The 26,385-nt window shown below is 30.4% G+C and overlaps 1 protein-coding gene across 2 annotated transcripts in view; it reads right to left on the bottom strand.

The window, feature by feature from the left end:
- Positions 1–26,385, bottom strand: part of LOC129965878 (dual specificity protein phosphatase CDC14C-like) — a 207,311-nt gene that overhangs the window by 22,528 nt on the left and 158,398 nt on the right. For both annotated transcript variants that reach the window (XM_056080128.1, XM_056080130.1), the window contains exon 4: positions 1,631–1,723. In XM_056080128.1, the coding sequence (XP_055936103.1) occupies positions 1,631–1,723 (93 nt within the window). The remainder of the gene's footprint in view (positions 1–1,630; positions 1,724–26,385) is intronic.

The raw sequence follows: 26,385 nt of genomic DNA, 5'->3' as shown, positions 1-26,385 counted from the left end.
CTTGACGGATTTCCTTCTAAATTCGATATTGTAGATGCTAACTCCCAGTATCAATTTTTTTAATCTGTACAAAGCCTTTTGTTTTATAGTTATCGTATTACCTTGTATTCAAACAGCCGGAGAGATAGACTTCCTTCTGAATGGATTTTGTTCAACATTTAAGAGATTATCAATTTTGTGTAGACAACATATTATCATCTGTCTAACCAAAAGAGTTTTTAATTATCGTGTCCACAGACAGAAGGACGTTTTCTCTGAGTACAATGTATAGGAAAAAAAAGTAAAAAGGACAAATTATTCATAGAAATTAATGCATAATTTAGAATTCGACTGATTCTTCGGGAAGTCGGACATCAGTTTTGAAGTGAATGATATAATTTCTTTTAAAAATCCTACAATAATAATTGTGCATGCTGTCTAGTAACACGCATTTCATTTCATGCTTTCTCCCGTGCTTTTTACAGTGATGAAAACAATTGATTGATTGAAAAACATTAGGAAGCAATTGACATATGGCATAAGAGCATTGCAATGACTCCATGATTCAATTATTTTTGTAAGCATAAGCAAAAGACCATTATATTCTATATAAAATATTATTATTTTATAACACTAAGTTCCCAAGTACAATATCACAAGACTGGGGCATTTCAAACCAATATTTACAAACTTTTGTTTTATGATAATCATGAAGATTACAATCTTGATATTATTTGGCATCTGTGATGTTGCTTCCCAGCACAGTTAGTTCCATCGTAAGATAAACAGTTTTACGGACAGCGGCACTGGATGTTGAGTGGATGTCGGATCAATGATCACGGGCTTGGCAATCATTAGGCGGCAGAATGGATAATTCTAGAATAACTAGGAATTTTGGTGGTTGGACCAATAGGAGGCGAATTACGTTAATACTTCGGGAATCTTTTTTACCCCCGTCTCAAAAGCTATAAAAGGTCTTCAGAACAAGATGCAGTCAATCTTTTGAGTTATATAATTAGTCAGTTGGTTCAGTACCGCGAAGCGCAAGCGTTAAATGGAGCTTAAGCGATTAGAGGAATGAGCCACGTACCAAAACTTGGAATCAAATATTGAAGCAGCATCGTGTCGTGTGCTGAGTAGCCAGTCTTATAATAGGGAGTCGGCAGTTGAGTACAGTTAAAAGGAGGAAGGAGACAGTGGAGAATAGCAGACGTTTGGTGGGATCATTGCGAATACTTATACGAAGTCTCTTCCTGCTGAGTTCTGTTTGCCTGCTTTGTATACTGCTGTACACTGCACGTATGTGCTTGTATACGTCTTGACTATATATTTGTCGTTAGCGCGTTGTGTTTTTGTGTTACTGAACATTTTTATTTGTCATTGAGTCTAGTGACTCAGTCACCTTACACCCACTACAGCGAACCCATCAAGTTTACGGAATTTTGTGGATAGATATTTGCACAACAGTATCATAATCATCAGACTGTTAAGCATGCTGAAGAATGCAACTCATAGTTGTAGTTCACTGGGATTGTTTTTTAAAAAACTGAATTTTTAAAACTGTAACTGAATACGACAATTCTAAACAAATATAACATTTCAAACAAGTACATTAAGAATTGATAAATATTAATATATTCCGGCAATTTACCATGTATGATCCAATGAGAAAAGCTGCATTTACTCGTTTTTCACCGTGGGTTGTGGTGTAATGAACAATTTTCTTCTTCGCAAGGCTTCTCGACTAAAACAGAAGAGGAAAACAAAGTAGAATCTTATTTTACATTATTTTATGTCCAATTCTCTTTTGCAATAAAAATTAAAGATAAAGTAAAGCACAAATAACTAAATAAATATATCTCATAACTTATCAAAAAACAAAACAGACAATTGACAAATTACAAAAAGTTGAGAAATTTTACCAAATAACCCTTTTAATACAAGGTATTGCACGATATCCTCAGGATGTCGCTCGATTGTCCAGCAACATGATTATGATATCTTCACAATATTGTTCTGCATTCAAAATATCGGACAACATAAAAGCCATACGTTGTCAACAAAATATTACGCTGACAGAATGGCATTCAGTAACGCCATAAAATTCTGTGCTATTTGGAAATATCCAAAACTTCATCCAAACTTTGTAGAATTTAAAAAGCAGACTGAAAGATAAATTAACCTTAATTTTAAGAATTTCTAGATCTATTTCTAATTATTCTGGTGGTGCCGCCTGAACTCAACTCATAAAGAATGTATCAGCTCTACTGACCCAACAGCGACTGTTAAAACTGGTCTGTGCAATTTCTATCTGTATTATGCTGAGTATTTTTTAATCTAATTCTTCATTAAAAATGGTAAATAGTGACCGCCTTCGTCATTTTGATTTTTAAAAATATAAACGGTCAAAGTTTGTGAACATTATACAAGACAGAAGGCAAAATACATGGAATAATTAAACCTCACTTTTCTCCTTGCCCGAGGGATTATTCCCTATTAGTATAAAATGGCTAATAATATAGTTATGATATCTTCATGATATAGTACGGCATTCAAAATATCGAATAAGATCGTAAATCTATTGTGCAGTATCTATGCTGATGGAGCTTTACCACATAAAATGTTTGGTTAATTCTTGAAAAGTAACTTTTCAGTGACAATCTCCCAATGTAGAAAAATATAATAGCAATATATATAGTAACAACATAATAAAATGTTTGTGGACTACTCTAGACTTCACAGTAAAAAAAAAAAGTTTATAAACACACACACACAAAAAAGGAAATTTAACATTTCAAAAACAAAATAACATGAAACATTAAAAATTTATAAACACTCGAAAATATTTCAACAGAGCTTCTCCTTTCATATTCCTTTTTTGATTCTCAAACAGAAGGTGGTCATTTTAATCATGAGCCGATAATTAATTTCTAAGCCGTCATATATAAACATATAAAACCAATTGAAAAAAACGTTTCAAATATGATTAAAAAAATTAAAGAACAATAAATATACAATTTAAAAAAATGTTTAAATAATCTAAATTTGTGTACAATTCCAAAGTCCAATCAATCGCATTTAACCAAATATTCTTGATACACTAACATAAGCAGAAAAAAAAGTTCTACGTTCCTGCAATCAAAGCTGGTCAAGTTATAAAGCTTTGAATTTCATTATTTTTGACCAATGAACGGTCATTTCGAAGAAACGCCAAGTGATCATTAAAATAGTCTAAATTCGGCTACAATAACAATATTCAGTAAATTTTCATAACATGGTCGATTTCCGTAGCTGAAGGAACATTTTTTAAAACTATATAATGCATAAAATATATCAAATATAATTTTTTACGAGTATAAGAGTTAGAAAGGGAAGCATGCTTATTTCCTGATAGTAACGGTTATCAAGTAATGAATTATACTTAATATGTCTATAAAATAATACTTGATTTTGATTTTGGAATCTTTAATTATTATTTTCTGAAAAAAACTCATTAGTATGATCCGTTCTGTTACTTAGCTTTAGTTACTTTAGTTAAAAGCGTTTAATGAATAATAGTATTATGAGTTTTGCCACAAACTAAAAAGAGGAAAACCCTCTAATCTTCAGAGTATTAAATGCATACAAAATACTCAAAAAATCGGAAGCAGTATCTATCCGAGAGTCATTCAATCTAAGTTAATCATGACACTTTAAATTAGGTTAAAACAAAAATTGAGAAATTGAAAACGATTACTTCTAAATAATGATTACTTAATGCTTTGATTATCTCCAAACAACTCTCAGACGATTTTTGTTGTATAGTTTTCTTTCTTTTTTAAAAGTGAACTTCTGTCTTCCCTTCTCTTTTACCCAGAAAGAGGTCATCAACACGAAATGTTTACCCAGTCAGCGTTCGTTATTGAAGTGCATTGCCATTCTACAAACATAACGATTTTTTTTTTTTTTTTTTTTGCTGTCTTCCGGCTAGAGATAGGAGAGGCATGGCGTGGGAAAATACAAAAAGTCCTCTCTTTCCTTTGAAATCGTATTTAAATATTATTTGACTGTATTTATTTGTGTAACTGATTATATACACTTCTTTACAGTGATAAATGATGTTTAAAACTTCGAAACGTTTGATCATTAAAACCTCATGAAATAAAAATGTTTCTTTGTAGTTGATTTCAGTTTTTAACAAATGCAAACGTAAGTTTTTTTTAATCTGCCGAGGTCCTTAACAAAGAAAAACAGATTAGAAGATTCGAACTTCTAATCTAAAGTATCGTAGTATGATAATATTGAAAGCTTGTTTTATCTGTATATATTTGATTTTCAAAATTTAAGATTCATTTTATCGCAGCGATAGCATACATACTAAAACACTGCTTTTAATATCGTCGCAATACGCGTGAGTATAAATCCAGTAATTAAATCAATAAAAAGTATTGTTGTAAAATATACTTAAAATATTATTTAAAATTAGAGCAGAATTTATGTGTCAACCAAATTGATATCACTCAAAAACTCATGCCTTGGATTTTAAAGTCATGAGAATTATTTTTGATTGATAATATAACCATAAGTAATTGATAAAAAATGTAAACGTTCATTTGAAATTCAAGGAAAAATCTAATAATAATTGTTTTTTAAAAAACTTTCTATTCAAAATGTAATGACGAACCAAATTTATCAGCTCTAATTTCAACGCCTTTTCCCCACAATGTTTCGAGCAATGTTTGCATCAATTTTGTCGAAATTTATATCAGCCTATAAACGCTGCCAGAATCAAAAGCTTAATTGTACCTGACGATATAGATCGTCTAATCACTTTTCACTCGGAAAAAACTATTTATGACAGATATCAGTTATATCGAAAGTAATTACAATAGCGAATTGTGATTCAATTTTCTTGAACAAAGTAACTATATATAAATGATATTCATATTAACAACATTTTAATGCGAACTATTTCAATTTCATTTTTTTTTTTAAAAAAAAGGGTATGTAAAACAAAGCATCAGTAACTGAGATGCTTCAAAATAAAAATCTAAACATAACCATCTGAAACCTAGACGTATGGTCACTTTATACATACCAGAGTCGGCGAATTTTAACATCGCTTATATTAAACTGGTATCGAAACGTAAATTTTGTTAAATATTAGAAAATATCGAAATCTAAATTTTGCTAAACAGAAATTATCATTTTTGTTACGATGCAAATTTGATTTATCAAATCATTTTAGAGGAAATTAGCAAGTGCTAAAATTTAGACATCATCATCTAAATATCACAAAATCAGTAACCCTTACAAAATTCTCTTTTAAATAGAACCGAAGCTTTAATTTAAAATCAGCCTCAAAAATTCTATCAACATTAAATAATGTTATTTTGTCAAATTTAGAATACTAAATGCTATCTTTAATAACTGCTAACAACCTGCATTCAAAAACTTATTACTGCAATTACCAGTCATTATTACTCAAATTAATCATTCAAAAAAGCTAATTTTTTTTAGCATAATATCAAGCAAATCACTTGTTCAAATCAAATGAGATACAATGCCTTTATCCTATTTAATTTACTACAAATAAATGGTTGAAATGTAATTCAATTATGAAAATAATTCTAAAAAAATATAAAGCAATATAAAACAACTTTTGTACCATGCTTACTCCGGTACATTAATGAGCTCGAAAAATATTCTAATTTCCATTTTACAAGAGGCAATTTAAAGCAGTAATCACTTTGTAAACGGAAAAATTCTTTCCCAAATAGAGACGTTAACTGTCCTAACAATGACGGAAAAGAAATGAAAAAAGCATGTACCCGATGAACGTATCACGAAGCGACGATTTATGCAAGTTTTTATCAACTCGGTTAACAATTCATCAAAAGAAACCGGAATGCAGAATCGGGACAAAGGTTCAATTTATATTCGACAGCAAATTTATTTTCCTTTCGGAAGCATTTCATTTCGAATAAAATGAGAATAAAGAATAAAAAAATTCGCACGCTTGCGCAATTGTGTCAATAAAAAAGCAAACGATTTTGAACAACCTGAGTTTCTTATGTAATAAATCGTCAAGAACTCGACAATAATCTTTTTCGCTGATCTCTGTTTGCGAGAAAAAATTGTAGATAAAAGATAAAAAGGAGTTTCGTTCGATGCTGTCCTGATATAGGATGTTCAAACATCTAGCACAAAAATATAAAATAAAATATACACATTGGTGAATGTTTTAAAAATGATTATTCTCGAATGTTTTAATAAAACATGAATTTAATAATATATTCTCAATAAGAATGTAAAACATTTTAATACTATAGTAGTAATAGTATTTTAATTATTGGAAAATGTTTTCAAAAATGGTTGTTCTTAAATGTTTTAATAAAAAAGGGATTTAATGACATATTTTCAATAAAATAATTTAATTATTGGAGAATATTTCAAAACGCTGCTCGTAAGTGTTTTTAAAAAACACGAAATGTATAACATATTTCGAACTTTTAAAAAATAAAAAAAACATCTCCATGCTTTTTGGTAATTAATATTAAGAGAAGAAAAAATGGTACACATTTTTTTAAAAGAAATATTTAAAAAATTAATCGAATTTCAGACAAAAGAATGTAAAAGTTGAGTATTCAGCGATTCTCAGCTTTTCCTCATTTCAGATAGATTTTAAATTCTATTAAGTAAAATTTTTCATTTAGTAATCATTTTTAAAATAAAGAGTTCAAATTTTTTTATTTTTATTTAGTTTCGGTTAATATAATAAACTGATAAAACTTTTTGAAAAATAGAAATTTCTGGTCCAAACATAAATGTTAGATTTGAAAAATAATAATAATTGATTTATAAGATTGAAATAATAAATTATTCGTTTTAAATTATATATTAAACTGGAGATACGTTCTGTTTTTGGTCACAGGATATCGGTAATAAATAAAAAAAATATTGCTAATGAGAGTCGTCAGCTTTTTTGGAAATTGTCTGTTGCCATATGTCATATATTTCCAGGAATTTTCAATGATTGAACAAATCATTACAGTTGAATAAAGAAAACTTCGTCAATACGCATTTTAAAAACTTTCTCATTTGTAAATAAGCTCATTCTAAAATTGAAAAAATGAAATAGAATATTCGCTGCAATTCGCCATTTTTAGTTATGAAATATGGTAGTTGTCAACGTATATATTGCTAAATCTATGATCAACTAGTTTTACAAAATTTGACAAATGTCATATCTTAAATAAGAAGAAAATGGCAGCTTATACAAACTGGATTGCACTGACGGATTTGTTTCGAATTAAAATTCTTTTACTGAGACCAGTAATCCATTTTTACTTCAAGATATTCGTAATTAATTACAATATGATTTTTTCTGCACTTTGATAATGGTTTAAAATTATTTTTTGCACAACTTATCACAAAATATATTTTAATGCTATAATAAAAGCCTTAACATTTTCATTAATAATAATAGAATATCGCACAATCATTAAATATATAATAACATGATTCTGTCCTATTGTTGAAAACTATAGATCTGTTATATTATCTGCCATTTTTAGCAAGAAGAATAAGAAAGTGAAGTTATAGAGTACCACGAAAGACAATGTGCAATTAGAAAATAATTTAAACGAATAGTTACATTTTTATTGACTTTATGATGTCATGGGATTTAACACCATGAGGAATTTCTTTGCATAATAAATAAAATAAGTGTAAGTTTATTAAAATAAAATGGCTCTAATATACTTAAAAAACATTTTTCAAGGAATCATAGATATCAAAATTATGAATACGAGATTAAATGAGAATTTAGGACACCAAATATTCCCAACAAACAGGTGGTATACAAAGTTGGGACAGTAAAATACATATCTAAAACTTCGATAGTAGAGAAACGCACTTATACAAAATTGTATATTTCTTTTTTTATTTATTTATTTTTTAAGAACTGATGGTAACTTTTGAGTTGATGACTATGATAGCTTCTTCATAATGTATGGTACCTTCTTTTGAAAGTTTCTTTCCTTTATTTTTCAAAGATATATCTTTAGCATTGACATAAGTCTGTGCTAGTAAAGGAGAGATTTATGGTAGATGTACTTTTGCTAACTCGTAAAACAGGAATGCATTCCAGTAATATCGTAAAACGGAGTAAGGCTAAATACAGCATTCTTTGTGGTTAAAAGCGATAAGAGCTATAGCTTCGAGCTTCATATTCTCAAAATAAATATAGAAGATCGTTCCCCTGATATCTGAAACACTTGATTCGTCTTCCATTTTTTTATTTACATTTTCTTCTTATGTATAATTTTATTATGGAAGAGACGATGTGTATATGTAGTATTTCTTCAGGCAAATTTAAGACATATGATAGTAGTCTATATGCTTCCACTATGGTTAATAAGATTAAAGAAAATATTTTTTATTATCTATTTTATATAGTAATTAGGAAAATATAAAAGAGTTACTCATCTTTTATAATATTAATTTGAATTCCACCAAAAGATTATATATATATGAATTTAATATATTTCGTCTAATACACTAAATTTAAATTATAGAATAAAATTTATAATTTTTTCCTTAGTTTGATTTGTAAGAAAAGAATCGTTTGATTTATATGGAAAAATTCAAAAATCGTTTTCATTTTCGACTTAACAGTAATAAGTTTTTGTGTCAATTAAGAATAAAATGAAACATAATTTGCGATTCAAACTTTTTATTATGATGCTATTTATGGAACTTGAACTTCAAAAGTCGTCAACGGCAACCTCCTTCATTGCTATTAATATAATAATGTCCGGAAAATTTAGCGTTAAAAATTGAAATTAAAAGAATTGAAGGATTCTATTTTATTTGCCGTCCAAATTTTACCTGAATTTATGCTATTTTTTAAGGATGATTTTTTTGCATAATTTTCAATAATAGATATCATTTTTACAAATGATTGTTACATTAAAAGTCTTATCGTTTTCATTGTTTTAACAAATACTTTTATTCTTCTCAATGTTGAAATCTAAACAAGAAAGATTCTGAGTATTATCTGTGCATTTATATGAGTAAAAAGAAAATGTACTCATTTAATCTAAAAAGAATTATCTTCAGTTCGAAATAAATTAGCCAAGAGCTTAAGTTTTTAAAAGTTTCGTATGTTATAAAAATTGATTCTATAAGAAAAGTTTATGCACATAATAAAGAGAAAAAGAATAGAATAAAACCATTAAAAAAACTAGGCTTTAGTGTCTGTAACTATTTGAAGCTTTAAAATGCTTCATTGAGTACATCATGAACATAAATTTATTCATAAAAGATATAACTGAAATGAAACGCAACCAATATTCTAGGAATATTAGCTAGTCACCAAAAGCTACTAGATAATAATTATGTAGAAGGGGATAAAGCCTCCTTTTATAAGAACAACAAATGAATTAAAATAATTTACTCATTATTATTAATAAAATGAGTTGCGTTGCGCGAAAATTCCTTATACCGTGCCCAAATAAAAAAAACCTGGAAGCTTTAAAATGTTTTGTGTGACGTAGGTTTTGAAATTAGTACTATATTATTACTGAAAAATCTCAAAAATTCGTTCATAAAATGCAGAGTAAACTATAAGAGCAGTAAGTAGACTCAGTAAGGAATAATGGCACTTCATTGTACAAAAAAGCATGAGCATACATGAAATAAAAAAAATCGATTATAAAAACTAACAACTCAAAGCGCTCAAAGAGAACTCTCAGGAGAGCGCCTTCGCTCAACTTTTGACATCTCTCTACAGATCTGCTAATCTTACCGACTACTGACTTTCTGTTTCCAGTTTTTTATAGATACCGTAGCAGGGCAAAGGAGCTTATAAAAGAATCGCAGGAGATCAAGTTCTATAAAGTTATCGCTGAGATTCTCGAATATTCTAGGTCCTTCTCCTTTATATTTGACGTCAAGTTAGCTAAATCGCTCTAAGTGGTTACCAAGGCCGTATGTCACTGATCCAACATTCATTTAGAATCCATTAGTGATATCCGTAAACTTTCTTCTTTATTAAGAGACTTACTAATCAGAAAAACAGGATGTAGCCATTTCAAAAGAGAAATGGAGCTCTCCCCCCCCCTTATCAAATACAATTTATACATCAAAACAAATGCGTAAATATTCCCCTCCCCCTTCAACAGCAGCCTTTTAGGTCAGATCGGGAAGTAATTAGATTTTTCTTTCCTGCCAGTGGCTGTATCACTGAATATAAACAGATAAAAAAAAAATCACATTGGACATTTTTTGTTTTCGATATATTTATTAAACTTGACTTGTTTCACTTTTGGAAAAATTAAATTTCGTAATCGATAGTTTCTTCTTTTCCAAATATGCTAGAGTTTTGAAGTTTCATACAATATACTCGATTAATATTCTTCATTTGAATTATTTCGAAACTTAATTGATCAGTGTAATTGTATATGGATATCATACGAATGGTTTTACCTGGTAGTGAATTAGCGAACAAATATAATCATTTTTGATTTAAATTTTATTATAATATATAAATTTTAAATTAAATAAAAATAAAAATAAAATTAAAAAACTATCTATATAAAACGCTAACGTACAAGACTCAGAAATCAATCTTATTAGTTATATCTGAATGACAATAATCAAATGTAAGTACATGTAAACTTTCTGAAATGTTCATACATGTAGCTATACGAATATTTCAGAAAATTTCATCGCAAGTTTTCATAACTGTAGTTAATTCTGAGATTCACTTAGTTAATTCATATATTCAAACTATTAATAAAAATGCTCGCTAGTGTTTCGCTGTGTCACCAAAAACTTTTGTCAGGTAGAAGAAAGAATTTGATAGATATAGGCGTTCATAATAAAAAGTTTAATCGAGTGAGAAAATAGGTTTAATCGTCACCATGTGGCTATCTCTATGACTTGTCAATGGAAACTATACAACAAAATTGAAAGTCATAATTTCCAAAAATATGGTCTCATAAAAATGATTTTTTTTTTCATTATCTTAAGACATACACACAAAAAATTATTTTATTAATGATAATAGTTTCATTTCTGCATATTTTTTTCAGTATTTTTAATAAATTTTTTAAAATATAATTTCCTAAAACAATGGTTTTAATGTTACGATGAAAAAAAAAAAAAAAAAAAAACTAATTGGACAAAACATTCAATCGCGGCCTTTTACCAGTGTTAAGATTTTTTTAAAAGTGGTTTTTTTTGGGCATTAACTCTGATGGAGGATTTTCACATCCATTTTTTTTTCGTAGATTACACTCTTTTAATTTGCACACACAATAATTTGTAGCAAACTGATTGAATTAAATTCATGTTTTTCATACATATCAAATAACAAAAATAAATTTTAAGAAATACACGCTATACTAATAGTTTTAATTTGGCTGAACAAGCTGATCGCTAAAAGCCATTAGTTACTTTTTAAGATATTATAAAAATCTGCTTTTAATAACTTTATTTATTATTGCATTTGGCCGGATATCTTATTAAAATTTGAAATTTATTTAATCCATAAAATTTAAAAGGTTTTCATTCCTTTACATTTAATCATAATTCACTATTTTTTCTAATAATTATGAATATTGAAACCAGTAATATCTCTAGTTATGAATTCCACTGCTCAAATGGCGAATAAATCTTGTACTCTTTTTTACATCAAAAAGTTACATTAGTTTTGCTTTATTAACCAGCTTATGACTGTTATAAAAACAGAAGAAGAAAAAATGAAATCTCTATTTTTATTTTTTATAAATGATTCTTTTGCCTTAACTATTTCGTTGCATATTTTAAAACAAAATTATTACACAAAAAACTTAGTGAAAAAAAAATTTCTTTTCTTCAAGCAGCGGGCAACAAGGAAAATTGATTTCGTCGGTAATTTAAGCTCTTAAAAATACAAAAAAAAAAAAAAGACATTCGCATTCTATAAATATAAAGCACAAGTGGCTGGAGGTTAAAAAAAAAAAGGCTAATACATATTTTCCGTTAGAAATCACTTTCTATTAGCGAATGCTGCTTTCAGCGGTGATAAAAAAGGAAATAATCACATTCTAAAATACATGCTTCTTCATTCAAAACTCGGTAAAGAAACGCAATAGAATAAGGCCTGCGGGAATTTGCAAAGAATAAAGGTGTATAAAATTGGAGGTGGGTGAGGGTTGGAGTGAAGTGAAACGAAGCATAAATAAAGATTAAAAAAAAAAAAAAGAAGCGGACAAAACAGAAAGAAAAAAAAGTTACTGTAGTGTTTTGAATTATTACCAGCAGTTTTCATGCGTGACCTTGAAGCCACTTGAAACACTGCCAGAACGCCAGAATGAAATAAATGAGTGGGACGCGCATGCTATATTGGAGGAGAGAAAGGTGTATTCTGGACAAGAGTACGATACATGTTTCTGGTCTAAGATTAGCTGGATTATTGCTATTTTTTATATATATAGAAATGTGCGAAATATTTCTTTTTTATTGCCTCTGATCAATCCTAAATGTGTTGTAGAACTATACTATTCCAGAATTTATTATATCATAAGTGATCTTGGGAGTTACAAAATACATTTGGGATGTTTCTTTATAGTATACTTTAAACCAGTTTTAGTACAAATGTCTCGACTAATCAGTGTTAGTTGACCATTTAAAGTTGTCTTGAAAAATAACATTCCAAAATGCGATTAATACTTTTAAAATGAAAGGATAGTCAATTTATATTTACACAATTTTTAACTTTTATGATATACTGGTACGATAATAATGTTTAATATTAAATGTAATTTTTCACATTTACTTTATTGGCTCATGTGAAAACGATCACACCAATTCATGCAATATCAGAATTAAAGATCATGAAAATTATAATTAATAAATGAAATAAAAAAATTATCAATATTAAATGTAATTTTTCACATCTACTTTCTTATCTCTTCTGCAAACGATCATACTAATTCAGAAATTAAAATCACAAAAATCATAGCTAATAAATAAAATTTAAAAAATGATAAATATGAAATGAAATTTTTCACATCTACGTTCTTATCTCTTCTGCAAACGATCACACCAATTCATAATATACCAGAAAATAAAAATCACAAAAATCATAGCTAATAAATAAATTTAAAAAATGATTAATATTAAATACAATTTTTCACATCTACTTTACTAACTCTTCTGCAAACGATCACACCAATTTATGAAATACCAGAAATTAAAAATCGAAAAAATCATAGCTAGTAAATACAATTTAAAAATTATTAATATTAAATGTTATATTTCACATCTACGCTCTTAGCTCTTCTGCGAACGATCACACAAATTCATAATATACCAAAAATTAAAAACCATAAAAATCATAACTAGTAAATAAAATTAAAAAATGATTCATATTAAATGTAATATTTCACATCTACTTTCTTATCTATTCTGCAAACGATCACACCAATTCATGCAATACCGGAAATTAAAAATCACAAAAATCATAGCTAATAAATAAAATTAAAAAATGATTGATATTAAATGTTATATTTCACATCTATGTTCTTAGCTCTTCTGCAAACGATCACTCCAATTCATGCAATACCAGAATTTAAAAAACACAGCTAATAAATAAAATGAAAAAAATGAAATTCCAATAATACATAGCAATAGGTATGCCCGAACAAAAAATTGCTTTTTCCTTCCCTAATGCAAAGTTTTCTGAGTTAGTAAAAGGTTAAACTGGAATATTAACATCATTTTACGTAGAAGTGATTCCAGTATGAGAACTATCAAAATTATTCCCCTAGGAGAAAGAATATAGTGTAACCCAAATGTATAATCTGATCGTTAGGGAACCACATTAATGACGCAGTAGAAAGTCATGGTTGCTCACTTTAATGTTGGGACCAATAAAAAACAGTAACGCATAATAGGAAAAAACTCTTTTTTTTAAAAAAAAATTTAGTCAATTATTTATATTTATATTTTCTCGTATACGTAGCATAGAGAAAGTATATAGTATTCTTGCATAAATTCGAACTCGAGATTTTGAGGAATTTCCCCGTTTTAGACCTCCCCGAAATAGAAAAATACATTTTTGGAAAATGTTCGTCTGTCTGTCTGTGACAAGGATAACACAAAAACTCCTTGATCTAGACGGATAAAATTTGGCATACGGTCTTTATACCAAATTTGTAGATTTCTATCAAATTTTGAGTAAATCTGTTCTGAGAAAGTCCGTCTATCCCGCTGGAATATAAGCTAAATAAATAACTACAGAATGAGGAGAGCTAGTTAAATAAGATTCGGTACACAGATTTAAAATCTACAGTATAGACACCTTTCAAATTTTGAACTAAATCCAACAAGGGATTAATCGCCTAATTAGCATGTATTTTCAGAAACACGCAAACGTGATAACTCAAAGAGGCAATGATTTACATATGTAAAATTTAATATGGGTTTTCCTGTCTATAATTATAGTTCAGACTGCCAATTCCCTCTCCCTCTTTTTTGTCAATCAGTTGGGAAAAACGCATCTAGAAAACAAATTCGATTTTCAGATATCATTAACCGCATGCCAGGATTTAACTCGCAATCAAGTCAATGAAATGCATATTGTTACGAAATTTTCCGGGGTTCGTTTGGATTGTGGGAGTTATATGGTGTGGAGAACACTCAATCAGCAGTAGAAAATGAAATAACGACGTTTATTTACACGGACACACAGGACAACACAAAGACGACAACTATATACAGCACACAATTATCTTCAGCCGAGACGTGCAGACAACAGCACACAACAGACAAATGCAGACCGTAGCGCACAACTTAATTCAGCACTCACTTGACTCCGTCGCTGCTCCGCTAATCTCTGGAAGGCCAGTTCTATCTGTCGATTCCGACTACTCTGCCCTAGCAGCTGCGGCCGCTTCCTTTTATAGGTCTCAGGAGGCGGGGCTAGACGCCTCTCAACCAATCAGAAACGTTCGAGGCGTATCTCCGTTCCTACTAGACGGAACGGGAAAATTCTCGATGTTTCTTGTATAACCCATTTTGGCGCCAAAGTCGCCAAATGGTCGAAAAGTTTGTCGCCAAGCTCCGGGACCCTCCGACGCGACACCGGACTCCGTCCAATAACGATGACTGTAAAACATTCTTTCCGATGGTGGAACCAACTATGCTGGGAAGCAGCATTACAAATTCGTAACAATATATTTCCATAGACACCATTAATATTTGCCGTTTACTAAGGGAAATACTTACAGTGTGAAAGAAATACTAACCTCTTTCATTCAGATATGAAAGAATCAGACACTACAAAGAGAATCTATTTTGTAATAAGGCAGATCAAGTGAAAAAATTTCTTTACTTTTTAATCTTCCATCTTCAGGGGAAAAAATAAGTACCTGCGTAAAAAAATAAACACTTTTAAAGCCCTTATAAACGGACCATTAAAAATAAGCAGTCTTGAAGTACTGTTCATGACGCTACGAACCCTGGTATATTGCATCATTTTTCTGTAACATGTAATTATACTATGTTATTATTTCACAGTATATCTGTAAATATGTTTTTTCGTTAATGCACTAGATTAAGCCGGGTCTCACAAGTGAAATTGTTATGCATATGAAAATAACCATCACAATCTTTAATTCAATTTTTTAAAATTCGAGCAAAATTGCGACAAGATCATTTCAGCGGGAGGAGTTTCAGAAGTTTTAAAGCCTTTTTATTTTATTAAATTTAATAAAAAGATGCTGCATAAAATTGTGCTCAAATATATAATAAAGTACCTGGAAGACCAAGCATCGCTCTGCTGTTCTTTTTAAAAAAATTATTTATTTTGTAAATTATAAAATAAAATCCAGTCCTAAGGCTCGTTTCAAGTTATTAACTAAACGCATGTCAGTATTTAGTTATAAAAAAAAAAAATTTTTTTTGGGGGGGGAGCCGTTTTCGATATATATATATATGTGTGTGTAATGATATTTTAAACTTTTAATTTCAATTTAATTAATTTACAAGATTTTATCTTAATTTAGCCCATAGTAACTTCATTCTAAAAATATTCTCTTATTTCGTGATCCAATTCTACTTTCTCTACTTAATTAATTCAACAGAAGCTTCATAAAATTGCTTAATCAGCTAAACGCCGATACTTTCACACGCTCGGCGTGAAGGGGTAAAAAATGTCCAGTAAGCACATTCTTTCTTAAAAGATCCCTGTGTTTCCCTTACATGTGATTGACATGCGTCAGAAATCCCTATCAGAATCTTATTAATACATTAGCACAATGAAGAAATATTTTCCCTATCAAAATCTAAGGTTATATAAGACGAGGGATAATTTATTTAGCCCTTTTTCCCCACTTCCGCTTTTGGCCGCGCTGTGGCGGACGCGAAATGTCCGCGTCTTTGCTTGTAAATAATTATGCTTTCCCGATGGATTAAAAAGAATTTAAAAAGATAAAAAGTATCTTCACTGTCTTCAAAACTGCATCCTGCTTCACAACAAATAATGTTACATATTAATATATATATATATATATATATACAAAAGTATTAGAATCAAGTTAATAGGAAATATATACATACATATATATATATATATATATATATATATATATATATATATATATATATATATATATATATATATATATGTATTATATATAACAATTTTTGGAATCCTGTCGGCTATGTCCTCCTGTCCTATATATATATATATATATATGTATTATATATAACAATTTTTGGAATCCTGTCGGCTATGTCCTCCTGTCCTATATATATATATATATATATATATATATATATATATATAAGAGTTCCTCTTTAAAGTTATAATATACAACTGCATGTCACATGATAAATATATCTGTAAGTCATGCAACATCTAATTGTACATTGCCTTAAAATGTACCGAGACGTCAGGAACTATTTATCTCTATGAAGATTATGCGTGCATTCCAAAATCAAATTTCATGATGTATATCAGCACGTGAGCACGGTCTGATTGCATTAAAAATACTGAAACACATATAGTTGTTGAAATCGGGGGAAAAAATTGAAATGTGCTACATATTATTTCTTTTTCTTATTATCATACGTCAAAGCCCAAAATAATTAACCATGAATCACTACAGCTATTTTGGCATAATTTTTTGGCATCGTTAAAAACGGCCTTCCGAGATTATGACAAAAAAAAACTAATCTTGGCTAAAAGACAAGGACAAAATACATAAAAAAAGATTTACAAAAAATGTTCTAAAAGTACCGCAGACAATCAATTTCATCAGTATGAAAATTTCATTTTTCCCCTCCGTTCATTTTAATTTCATGCATGATGGCTTTGAGGTTTCAATCTGACAGACATATTAGGAAAAAAATAAAAATTGCATAAAAAAAAAGAGGAGTTCTTCAGTTAAAAACACATATTTTCAGCACGAAATATTTCTTAAGCATAATGCGTTTGGCACTTGACCCAATTGAAATCTGACACTTAGCATGCGACACAGATTTTGATCGTGCCGGCCACACATTTTGAAGTAGCGGCAACTCAATGATGCACAGACGGTGGCTCTTATCCACAAGCAAAGTGTCATTAAGGTCAATATACCGCATGGAAATGTTAAATTTACATTTGTTTTTTCTTAATTTCTATTAATCTAATTCCAAAAAAAGAATTTTCTCCCAGCATTAAAACATCATTGGTTGCGTTCTAATGCAAAAAGGTAATTGAGAACGCAGGCGCCAGCAATTAGGAATATCATGGAAACACGCTATTGTATGAGACGGATGATTAAATTGAAAAAAAAAAATAGATATATATGCCCTTCGCTTTTGATTTCATTGTAATTGTAACATTATCTTAGTGCAGACGCGAGCTGAAACAATGGAGTGGTTTTCTAAATTTAATAAGAATCATCCTCAAACTCATTTTGTAGGGAACATTTCCACACTAGATAATAAATTTCGCAAGGGATGGGCATTAAATGAGGAATAACTTATGAATGAAATGGTGCATGCATAAGTTATTTTCTTCCTGCATTCGATGAATGGGAAAGAAACATAAGGCGTCACGTTTTTATTACGTAAGATCTTGCAATTCCAGAAGAACATTATTGATGAAAGATATGTTTTTATGTGTTCTGCATTTATGTCATATGAGTTTCAGTCGGATGTTTGGGAAAATTATTTTTATGTCGAAATTCTACGAGTCTGATTTTGAAAGAAATCTTCAAAAATAAACAAGCGATATAAAATAATGTGGTTGAAAAGATCAAATCAGGTAAAACATCTCCCAAGGCTTTTATTGACAAAAAATTTGGGCTGCAATTTTTATTAAATTACAAATAAATTAATGAGTCACATTTGCTTTCCAGAGTTATTAGAATTTAAATAAATAAATTTCGAAATTGCTCATGCAATTCAAAATTAGGTAACTATATATCTCTACTAATAATAAAGATAAATATGTGAGTTTCTGTCTTCCCACCAATGTGTGTGCGAGTATTGGGTTTTCCCTTTCAATGTATCTCTCTCTCCATGTGTGTACGTCTCCTTTTTTCTATCTCATTATGTGTCTGTCTGTCAGTCTTTCTCTCTCATTGTGTGTGTATTTTTCTGTCTATCTGTCTGTCTCTATCTCTGCATACAAATGTCTGTCTGTCTGTACATGTGAGTCTAATTCTCTCTATGTGTGTCTTTCTCTCACTCTCTATGTTGGCTTTTTATAGGATAGATCGCTTGACCTACAGTTACCGAATTTGGTACATATATTCCTTGGAGAAGACAATGTGCACTTCGGAACGATTCTTTTGAAATGTTACTTAATTAAAAATTAAGTTGAATTTTGGTTTTTTTACGTGATAACTTCCAAAAATATTACTGCATAAAAATAAATTTTACATCACTTCAAAATTTAAAAAATTGTCCTTTTAATGATACCAATTTAATAGTCGAGCGAAATTTTTCTGATTTTTTGAGAAAAAAAATGTAAAAATATTTTTTGCCTATTTTCCAACAATAGGCATTACATTGTTACCCTAAGTTGAAATCGTTTTTATCGTGTAGTTCTCGAGACACATAAAAACATGAAATTACAATACCCAGAAATTTATACGATGTATGAACCACATATTTACATATTTAATAACGCCATGATGTCATGGGACTGGTTATCATTAGGAAGTATAATGTGCATAATAAGCGGAGCATATGTAAGACAAATAAAGTAACACATGATGATGATGTCATGTCAGCATTACATACAGTAGCTTCTGAAGGTAAAGACCCGTGAGCACCTGAGGGCAGAAGTCTGCATTCTAGCTCATATGAAGATGACACTCACACAACCCATTTTTACAGAGGGCTCTTTCACACACCTCACGATAGAACACAGAGTGAAAAACAACCATGCCCGAACCAAGATTCGAACCCGGGACTCCCAGATCATGAGGAAAACGCGCTACCCCTAGCCAGGACGCCGGCAAAGTAACACATCTTTAATGTTTAGCAATTTCCCAGTATCATGGACATGAAGTTGTATCTAAATGATTTAATTGAAATTAAAGATAACAAATGCCTATAGTAAATCAGCTAGTCGCCAAAGGCGACTAGTTTAAAACAATTCCCAAAACTAAAGAAGAAGTTTTTAAATTTCAGTTCATGGCCTGATTTCAACAATTTGTATTTCATATGGAACTCCTAAACAAGTTATTAATGATCGTCGCAACCTCAAACATGCTCATCCATTTAGTCATTTTCGACATATATCGAAACCTAATACCTTGACATAACTACTGGCCTCACCAACTGGAGCGATTTCACCAATTTTATTACCCAACTAATTTCATCACTTTCTTTGCACTCATGGCTAACAAATCAAAATGATTTATATTTATAAAGCAGTTTAAAATAGTACTTTCATTTGGTCTTATATATGTAATCCATTAAACATGGTTAGCATTACTAATTAAAACTATAAATATAATAAGCAAATAGCTGATCTCCAAAGATGGCTTGCTATGTTTGAATATAAAGTTATGCATCACTTTATCCCCAACTTACGTAAAAACCTATCAGTGTTTATTACAAAATAAAAATAATTTAAATTTTCACATCAGAATACAATTTTCTATAAATCAAATTAGAAAAAGTCACAATAAGTTCATGGTAATTTTTAGTAATTCGTATTTATAAATTTTTAAACGGGATAGAAAATAATATTACAGAGAACAAAAATTTTGATTTTTTTTCTACTTATGATTTTTTTTCTGTTAATTACAGAACAAAAAATTCCCTTTAAGTTTACAACCACAACTGTATTATTTTAACAGCCGTCCAGTAGCGCTTATTTGCCTCAGACAAACTTCTTAAACACATGTTTTTTTCCATTATAAAATTATACATTTGAAGAAAGGTTAAATCAAAAAAATGGAAGACGAAAACAAGTTATTTCAGATATCAGGGGAACGATCTTCTATATTTATCTAGTGAATATGAAGCTCGAAGCTATAGCTCTTATCGCTTTTAACCACAGAGAATGCTGAATTCAGCTGTTCCTCCCTTTTACGATATTATTGGAACGCATTCCTGTTTTACGAGCTCGCAAAAGCACAACTCACATAAATCTTCTCTTTACTAGCAGAGAGTATACCGATGATAAAGATATATCTTTGAAAAAGTAAGATATGACATTCAAATATGAGTTAAACTAAAAAGAAGCTACCAGTCACTTTGTCGCCGCTTTTTCTTAAATATTTATAAAGGAAAAGCAAAGAAAGTGTGAAATGGACAGTTTAGTTATTTCGTATAATTACATTTCTTCGCATTTATGAATGTTTACATATACGTTTTACAAGCCGCCTTCAGGGACTGGCTGATTTGCTAGCAATATTGTCTATGTTTGATTTCAGTTAATTCTTTTATGCGTAACTTAATTTTCATGAGTCTCTCAACAAAATATTTTTAATTTTAGATTATGACAGACATTTAAGTGATGTTATTTTAATAACTCCATACTTTTTTTATTATGTGAGAACATGATGTTGTTTTGGTTCGAGGATAAATGGCAATTTTCATCATCATCTTTTAATCGCATATATTTTTTTACCTGCTTTTACCAGCATTGCATTATTATTAGGTATGCTTCTTTGAAAATCAGATGCTTTTTTAAAAGGTTGAACTGCTTTCACCAGTATTACTTTATTATTACGTATGCTTCTTTGACAGCAGATGCGTTTTTAAAAGGTTGACGTAGAACTATACCATTATAGCTGTTATGTCATCTCAAAATAGATCGAGCTCCAAAACTTTGTTTGCCAGCTAGAAAAATTGAAAATGAAAGTTTAAAAAAATTATATATATATATATATATATATATATATATATATATATATATATATATATATATATAATAAGTGATAGAGGCCTATAGAGAAGTTCCGTGATTATTTCAAACCGGTTTAAACCGGTCAATGACTTAAATGAATTAAAACAAATAATGACTTAAAAAATAATGATGTTCACACATGGTAACTTGAAATTTGAGATCGTAGATTTCATTTTAATTTTTCTCCAGTTTTTAACTTTTAATTTTTTTAATTGTATACTTTAAGTTTCCGAATGGAGTCGCATCCCATAACATTATTGTGCTATCAAAAACTTAAATGTCTGAATAACTATTGCACATACCAAATTTCATTCAATTAGATCATTGCGTTGTTGACGTTATTATGTTTATATGCATGAGAATGTCCAGGCTCTGACAGATTTCGATCAAAAATTTATTTTAATCTACATTTTAAGTGCTAAAGTTGTGTACCAAATTTTAACTTTCTATTCCTTTATGCCGTGTAGTTATCGAATTCATTTGTACACAAACAGTCGGACAGACAAATTTCCGCTGAATGGATTTCGTTTAAAATTTGATAAAAAATCTACTAAATTGATGTTAAGTTCATATATAAAATTTCATCCGTCTGGTTCAAAGCGTTTTTGAGTTATCGTGTTCACAGATAGATAGACATAATCCTAAAAATGTGTTTTTCGGATTAAGGGAGATGGACATAATTCTAAAAATGGGTTTTTCGGATTAAGGGAGATAGACATAATTCTAAAAATGTGTTTTTCGGATTAAGGGAGATAGACATAATTCTAAAAATGTGTTTTTCGGATTAAGGGAGAACTGTATGCAGATTAATAAAAATCTTGGGTTCAAATTTTTTGGATGATTACAATACTTTCGCTTTGAATATTTCATATATAACAATGAGCCCTCATTGCCATCATCTCGTTTACGGAAGCTCACAATTTTAAAGCGAAAGAAGGAGTATGGCACAGTCATTAAGATACATGCAAAAAAGTTTTGTGAACACTACTTCCAACGGTTCACAATTATATTTTCTAAATAAACATTTTTGTAGTATTGTTTGTTTCTGAGCAGACAATCACACATTTTAAATGTTTTAAAGTATTTGAATATAACTTATTTTATCGTCTGGAAAAAATCCCAGAGCTAAGAATATTCAGCGTAAAAAAAGAATTTTTTATAAAAGCAAGCTTAGCGCATAATCTGTCGAACTGTTCAGTCTCACCTCCCCCCCCCCCTCCAAAGAATATCCACAAATGAGGTGTGAGATAAGGCACGTAACTTACTCTCCTTCTTTCAGGTGTCCACGAAACAATAGTGATTTCGATAAAGTTTCAATAATAGAATACGCTTAGCATTTAATCCCTCAGTAGCTCAGTTATAAAAAGAACAAATCGGCTTGACGTGAAAGTGAATATGGCGTGCCGACACTCTTGTGGGGCAATAATGGCGAGCAAGGACGAGACCTGGTTTCAATAACCCTGGAACACGCTATTTTCGAATAAGGATTTTTATAATAATATCCATTCTTCTTTTGAGAATTTTCTTCATAATTGTCATGCCATTTTTTTTGTGTGTGTGTCGCAAAATGTTAAAATATACGGTAAAATGAGCAGTTAGTGACCAATCAGAACAAATGTTTATTTCTATTTCCTCTATAATTCAAGCCAAATTGCGTTAATTTGTATGTAAATATGACACTAAATGCAAGGTGGTAAAAAATGGATGATTCTCTTTCTCCAGTTAATGTGTTTAGTTTGTAGCAAAGAATGTTATAGTGTGGAAAAAAAAAATAAAAGACGAAGGCCTATACTGCTGATTGTCACGTGAGTCTGGCGAACATTTGGCGATAACCTGGCTCGCCGGAAATACTAGGTTGTATTCGATTTCAACTGAATCGTTTATGCATGAATTGATATTTACGATTTTTATGTACTATAGTATTTTTTTACAATAATTTTGTTCATTGCTATAATAAAGTAGTAGATTCATTTCGAATTTTATTCAAAATTGGATTACAGTATGCGGCAGCAAAATCAGTGTACTCATTTTATTTTACCTTGGGGATTGAAAATCAGGTATTATAAATTAGTTATTGAACTGAAAATGTTTTCACACAACACCTATAGATTTTTATTAAATGTAATAATACAATATCAGGCAACAGGTGTTATACAGGGTTGCCATAAAATAACTTTCCCTGTTTGGCAGCACTGCAGCTAAAACGAATGAACGAAATGAAACCACATTTCATATACAGACTGTGGAAGGCATGGGAAGATGAATTCTGCAGAAAAAAAAAATTAGTACCAAAATTTGACGTTAGGGGAAAGCGCTGTGTAAATATTAAGGTCCCTTGGGGTCATGCACCATTTTCAATGTTCTGACTTTCCCTGTGTACAACATATTGCATACGGTGTATGACGATCTCCTCTGCTGAATGTGAACTGTCAGTTTCGATGGTCATAACAGCCCATCTTATGTTCTGTTTCCAAGACTTGCAAGTGTGGTGACGCTTTATAAGCCAGATAACAGCTACGAGACATAAGAAATTTCTTTTGTCTTGTAGTCGTGTTACGCGGCTACAAACCATAAGGTTGCGAGTTCGATCCTCGCCTATAACCAATAGCAACACAAGTTTGCTTAAGATCAGTTACGGCATTACACTGTTTAGTATAGAACAGTGAAGCATGCTGAGGTAAGATAGGGCCCATATTAAGCACGCTTAAACGGTCAATAAAAAAGAACAGACAAGAATACATCAATAGTCAAGAAGGTCGTTTGCTCTTCCCTTTTTACAAAGAATGTGCTGTTGTCGTGCACGTATTAAGAATTTTACACAATCCATCTCGATATGCAAATTTCTTTGCTCGTACGTGACAACAGTGCAAATATTTCGTCTATCGGCAAATTTTTGTACTATTTTTGTTCCTGCGAAATTCCTCTCCTCATGCCTTCCACAGTCTGCATATGAAATGTGATTTCATTTCGTTCATTCGTTTTAGCTGTAGAAGCCGCCAAACAGGGAAAGTTATTTTATGGTCACGCTTTTTTCGGGATTTGCCAAAATATAAGTTCACACCAGCGTCACAGAAAAGGATCATAACGCACTTAGAGCGGAGGAAATAATCGAGAGAAAAAACCAGCGGGAGTGGTCTTTACAAAATTCTCTCGCATACTTTCCAATAAATTTGTTATGTCTTACATGGGACTGGCGTACATCAGTTACGAAATGTTAACTTTTGGCGTGAATTTAGCATATTTACCGAATTTATCATGTGATCCTTGGCGATTTATTAGTGGATTAATCCTTGGCATACGATTAATAATATCCAAATTTCGAATTTGTGTTTACAATGTTTTGCTCAGCCGATTGATAGTAAAATTTGACACAAAATTGCACTTGCAGTCAGAATTACTCATACCAAATTTGATACAGTTAAGCCATTGCGTTTTTGAATTATCGCATTTACATATTTCTGAAAGTACAGACTCCTCCCACTGGTGTGGCGTGGTGTGGAGAGAGGGGTGCCAGCTCAGGTGTCGTCCTCATCATCTGACCGTGGTTCAAAATTACGAGGTCCGTCTCAAAATAGCCCTAGTGTTGCTTAAAACGAGACGTTAATATAACTAATTAACTGAAAGTACAGACAGACAGACAACCTGTGGTTGGATTTGGCTCAACATGTGATAGGTATCTTCATTATAGATGTTAAATCAGTGTACTGAATCTTATCTATCTAGCTCTCTTCGTTTTGTAGTTATCATTCTCACTTATATTCGAAGAGCCGGATAAAGAGATTTTCTCTGAATAGATTTTACTCAAAATTTGATCTAAATCTGCACATTTGGTGTAGAGACCGTATACCAAATTTCAATCGTTCAAGTTATCGTTTTTGAGTTATTTTTGTCATAGACAGACAGATAGACTGACATTTCCAAAAATGTGTTTTTTGAGCTCAGGGAATGGCGATTCTTTATACTACGTATACGAGAAAGTAACAATCGATAATTTAAAATTTTACAATAAGATACAGATAAAAGCAGTTATTTTGTGCGTTTGATTTGAATTATGAGCTTGTCTTCTGAATTCTTCAGCATCAATAAAGAAGTTCAATTTCAGAGCAAAAATATTTTATTCCATGCTGTCATAAATTACAGCATCGGAAGCGATCAGTTAACCTGGACTATAATTGTTTTTACAATAACTGTGCAAGGCCATACATTACATTGATTATAACGAACAGAGTGCAGATACCATTAGTCTATTTATATTTATGCTATAAACGAAACATTCAATTCCGCATTATGAGGAACTTAGCTTTTTTTAGTATTCTTTATGAATCGTCAACCATTTATTTTATTTGCACAATTACCCTTACAGCTTGAGACTTATACTATTGTTGTTCATTTAATGGCTTGATGTTTTATTCTATTTAGAACATGAAATTAGATTTCAAATTGCCAGATTTAAAAAAAAAGAAAAAGAAAAGTAACCCATTCAGAAGCTTTGATGTTTACAGATTACACTACACAGATAATAGTGACCGCATTTTATGCACATCACGTCTCTATTATTAAATTTACTTCAAATTCTCCTGCAGAATGGGTCTTGATAATGTTTTAATTCTCTTGCACATCTCTATATTCCACGCATGTCCCCGACTTTCTTTTTATACGCTAACCTCGGCAGCAGGAAATGACTTTGCGAGTGTATTTATGTTGGACACAAATGATAAACAGAAGAGGATGAGAACAACTGAAAGAATAAACATCCCTTTTTCTCCCCAAAAGTATTATCATTTTCTCGCCGCAGCCAAGCGAAACGTCAACAGCCTAAATTTGTTTCACGTTTCTTTGTGATTAATGCGTGCTTTCTCAGTGCACTCTAAATGTTAAATGTTAATTAGCACCTGCAGGGATAAAAAAACTTTAGAAAGATGCAATGATTAATGAACAGTTTTAATCACGATTTGCGGAAATGTTTTCGTTGAAATCAATTATTCCAATGAATCAGCAACTACCAACTCTGAATC

Source organism: Argiope bruennichi, chromosome 4 (assembly GCF_947563725.1).
Source record: "Argiope bruennichi chromosome 4, qqArgBrue1.1, whole genome shotgun sequence".
In the NCBI taxonomy this organism is placed as follows: domain Eukaryota; kingdom Metazoa; phylum Arthropoda; class Arachnida; order Araneae; family Araneidae; genus Argiope; species Argiope bruennichi.
This window is presented reverse-complemented; position numbering and strand designations above follow the sequence as displayed.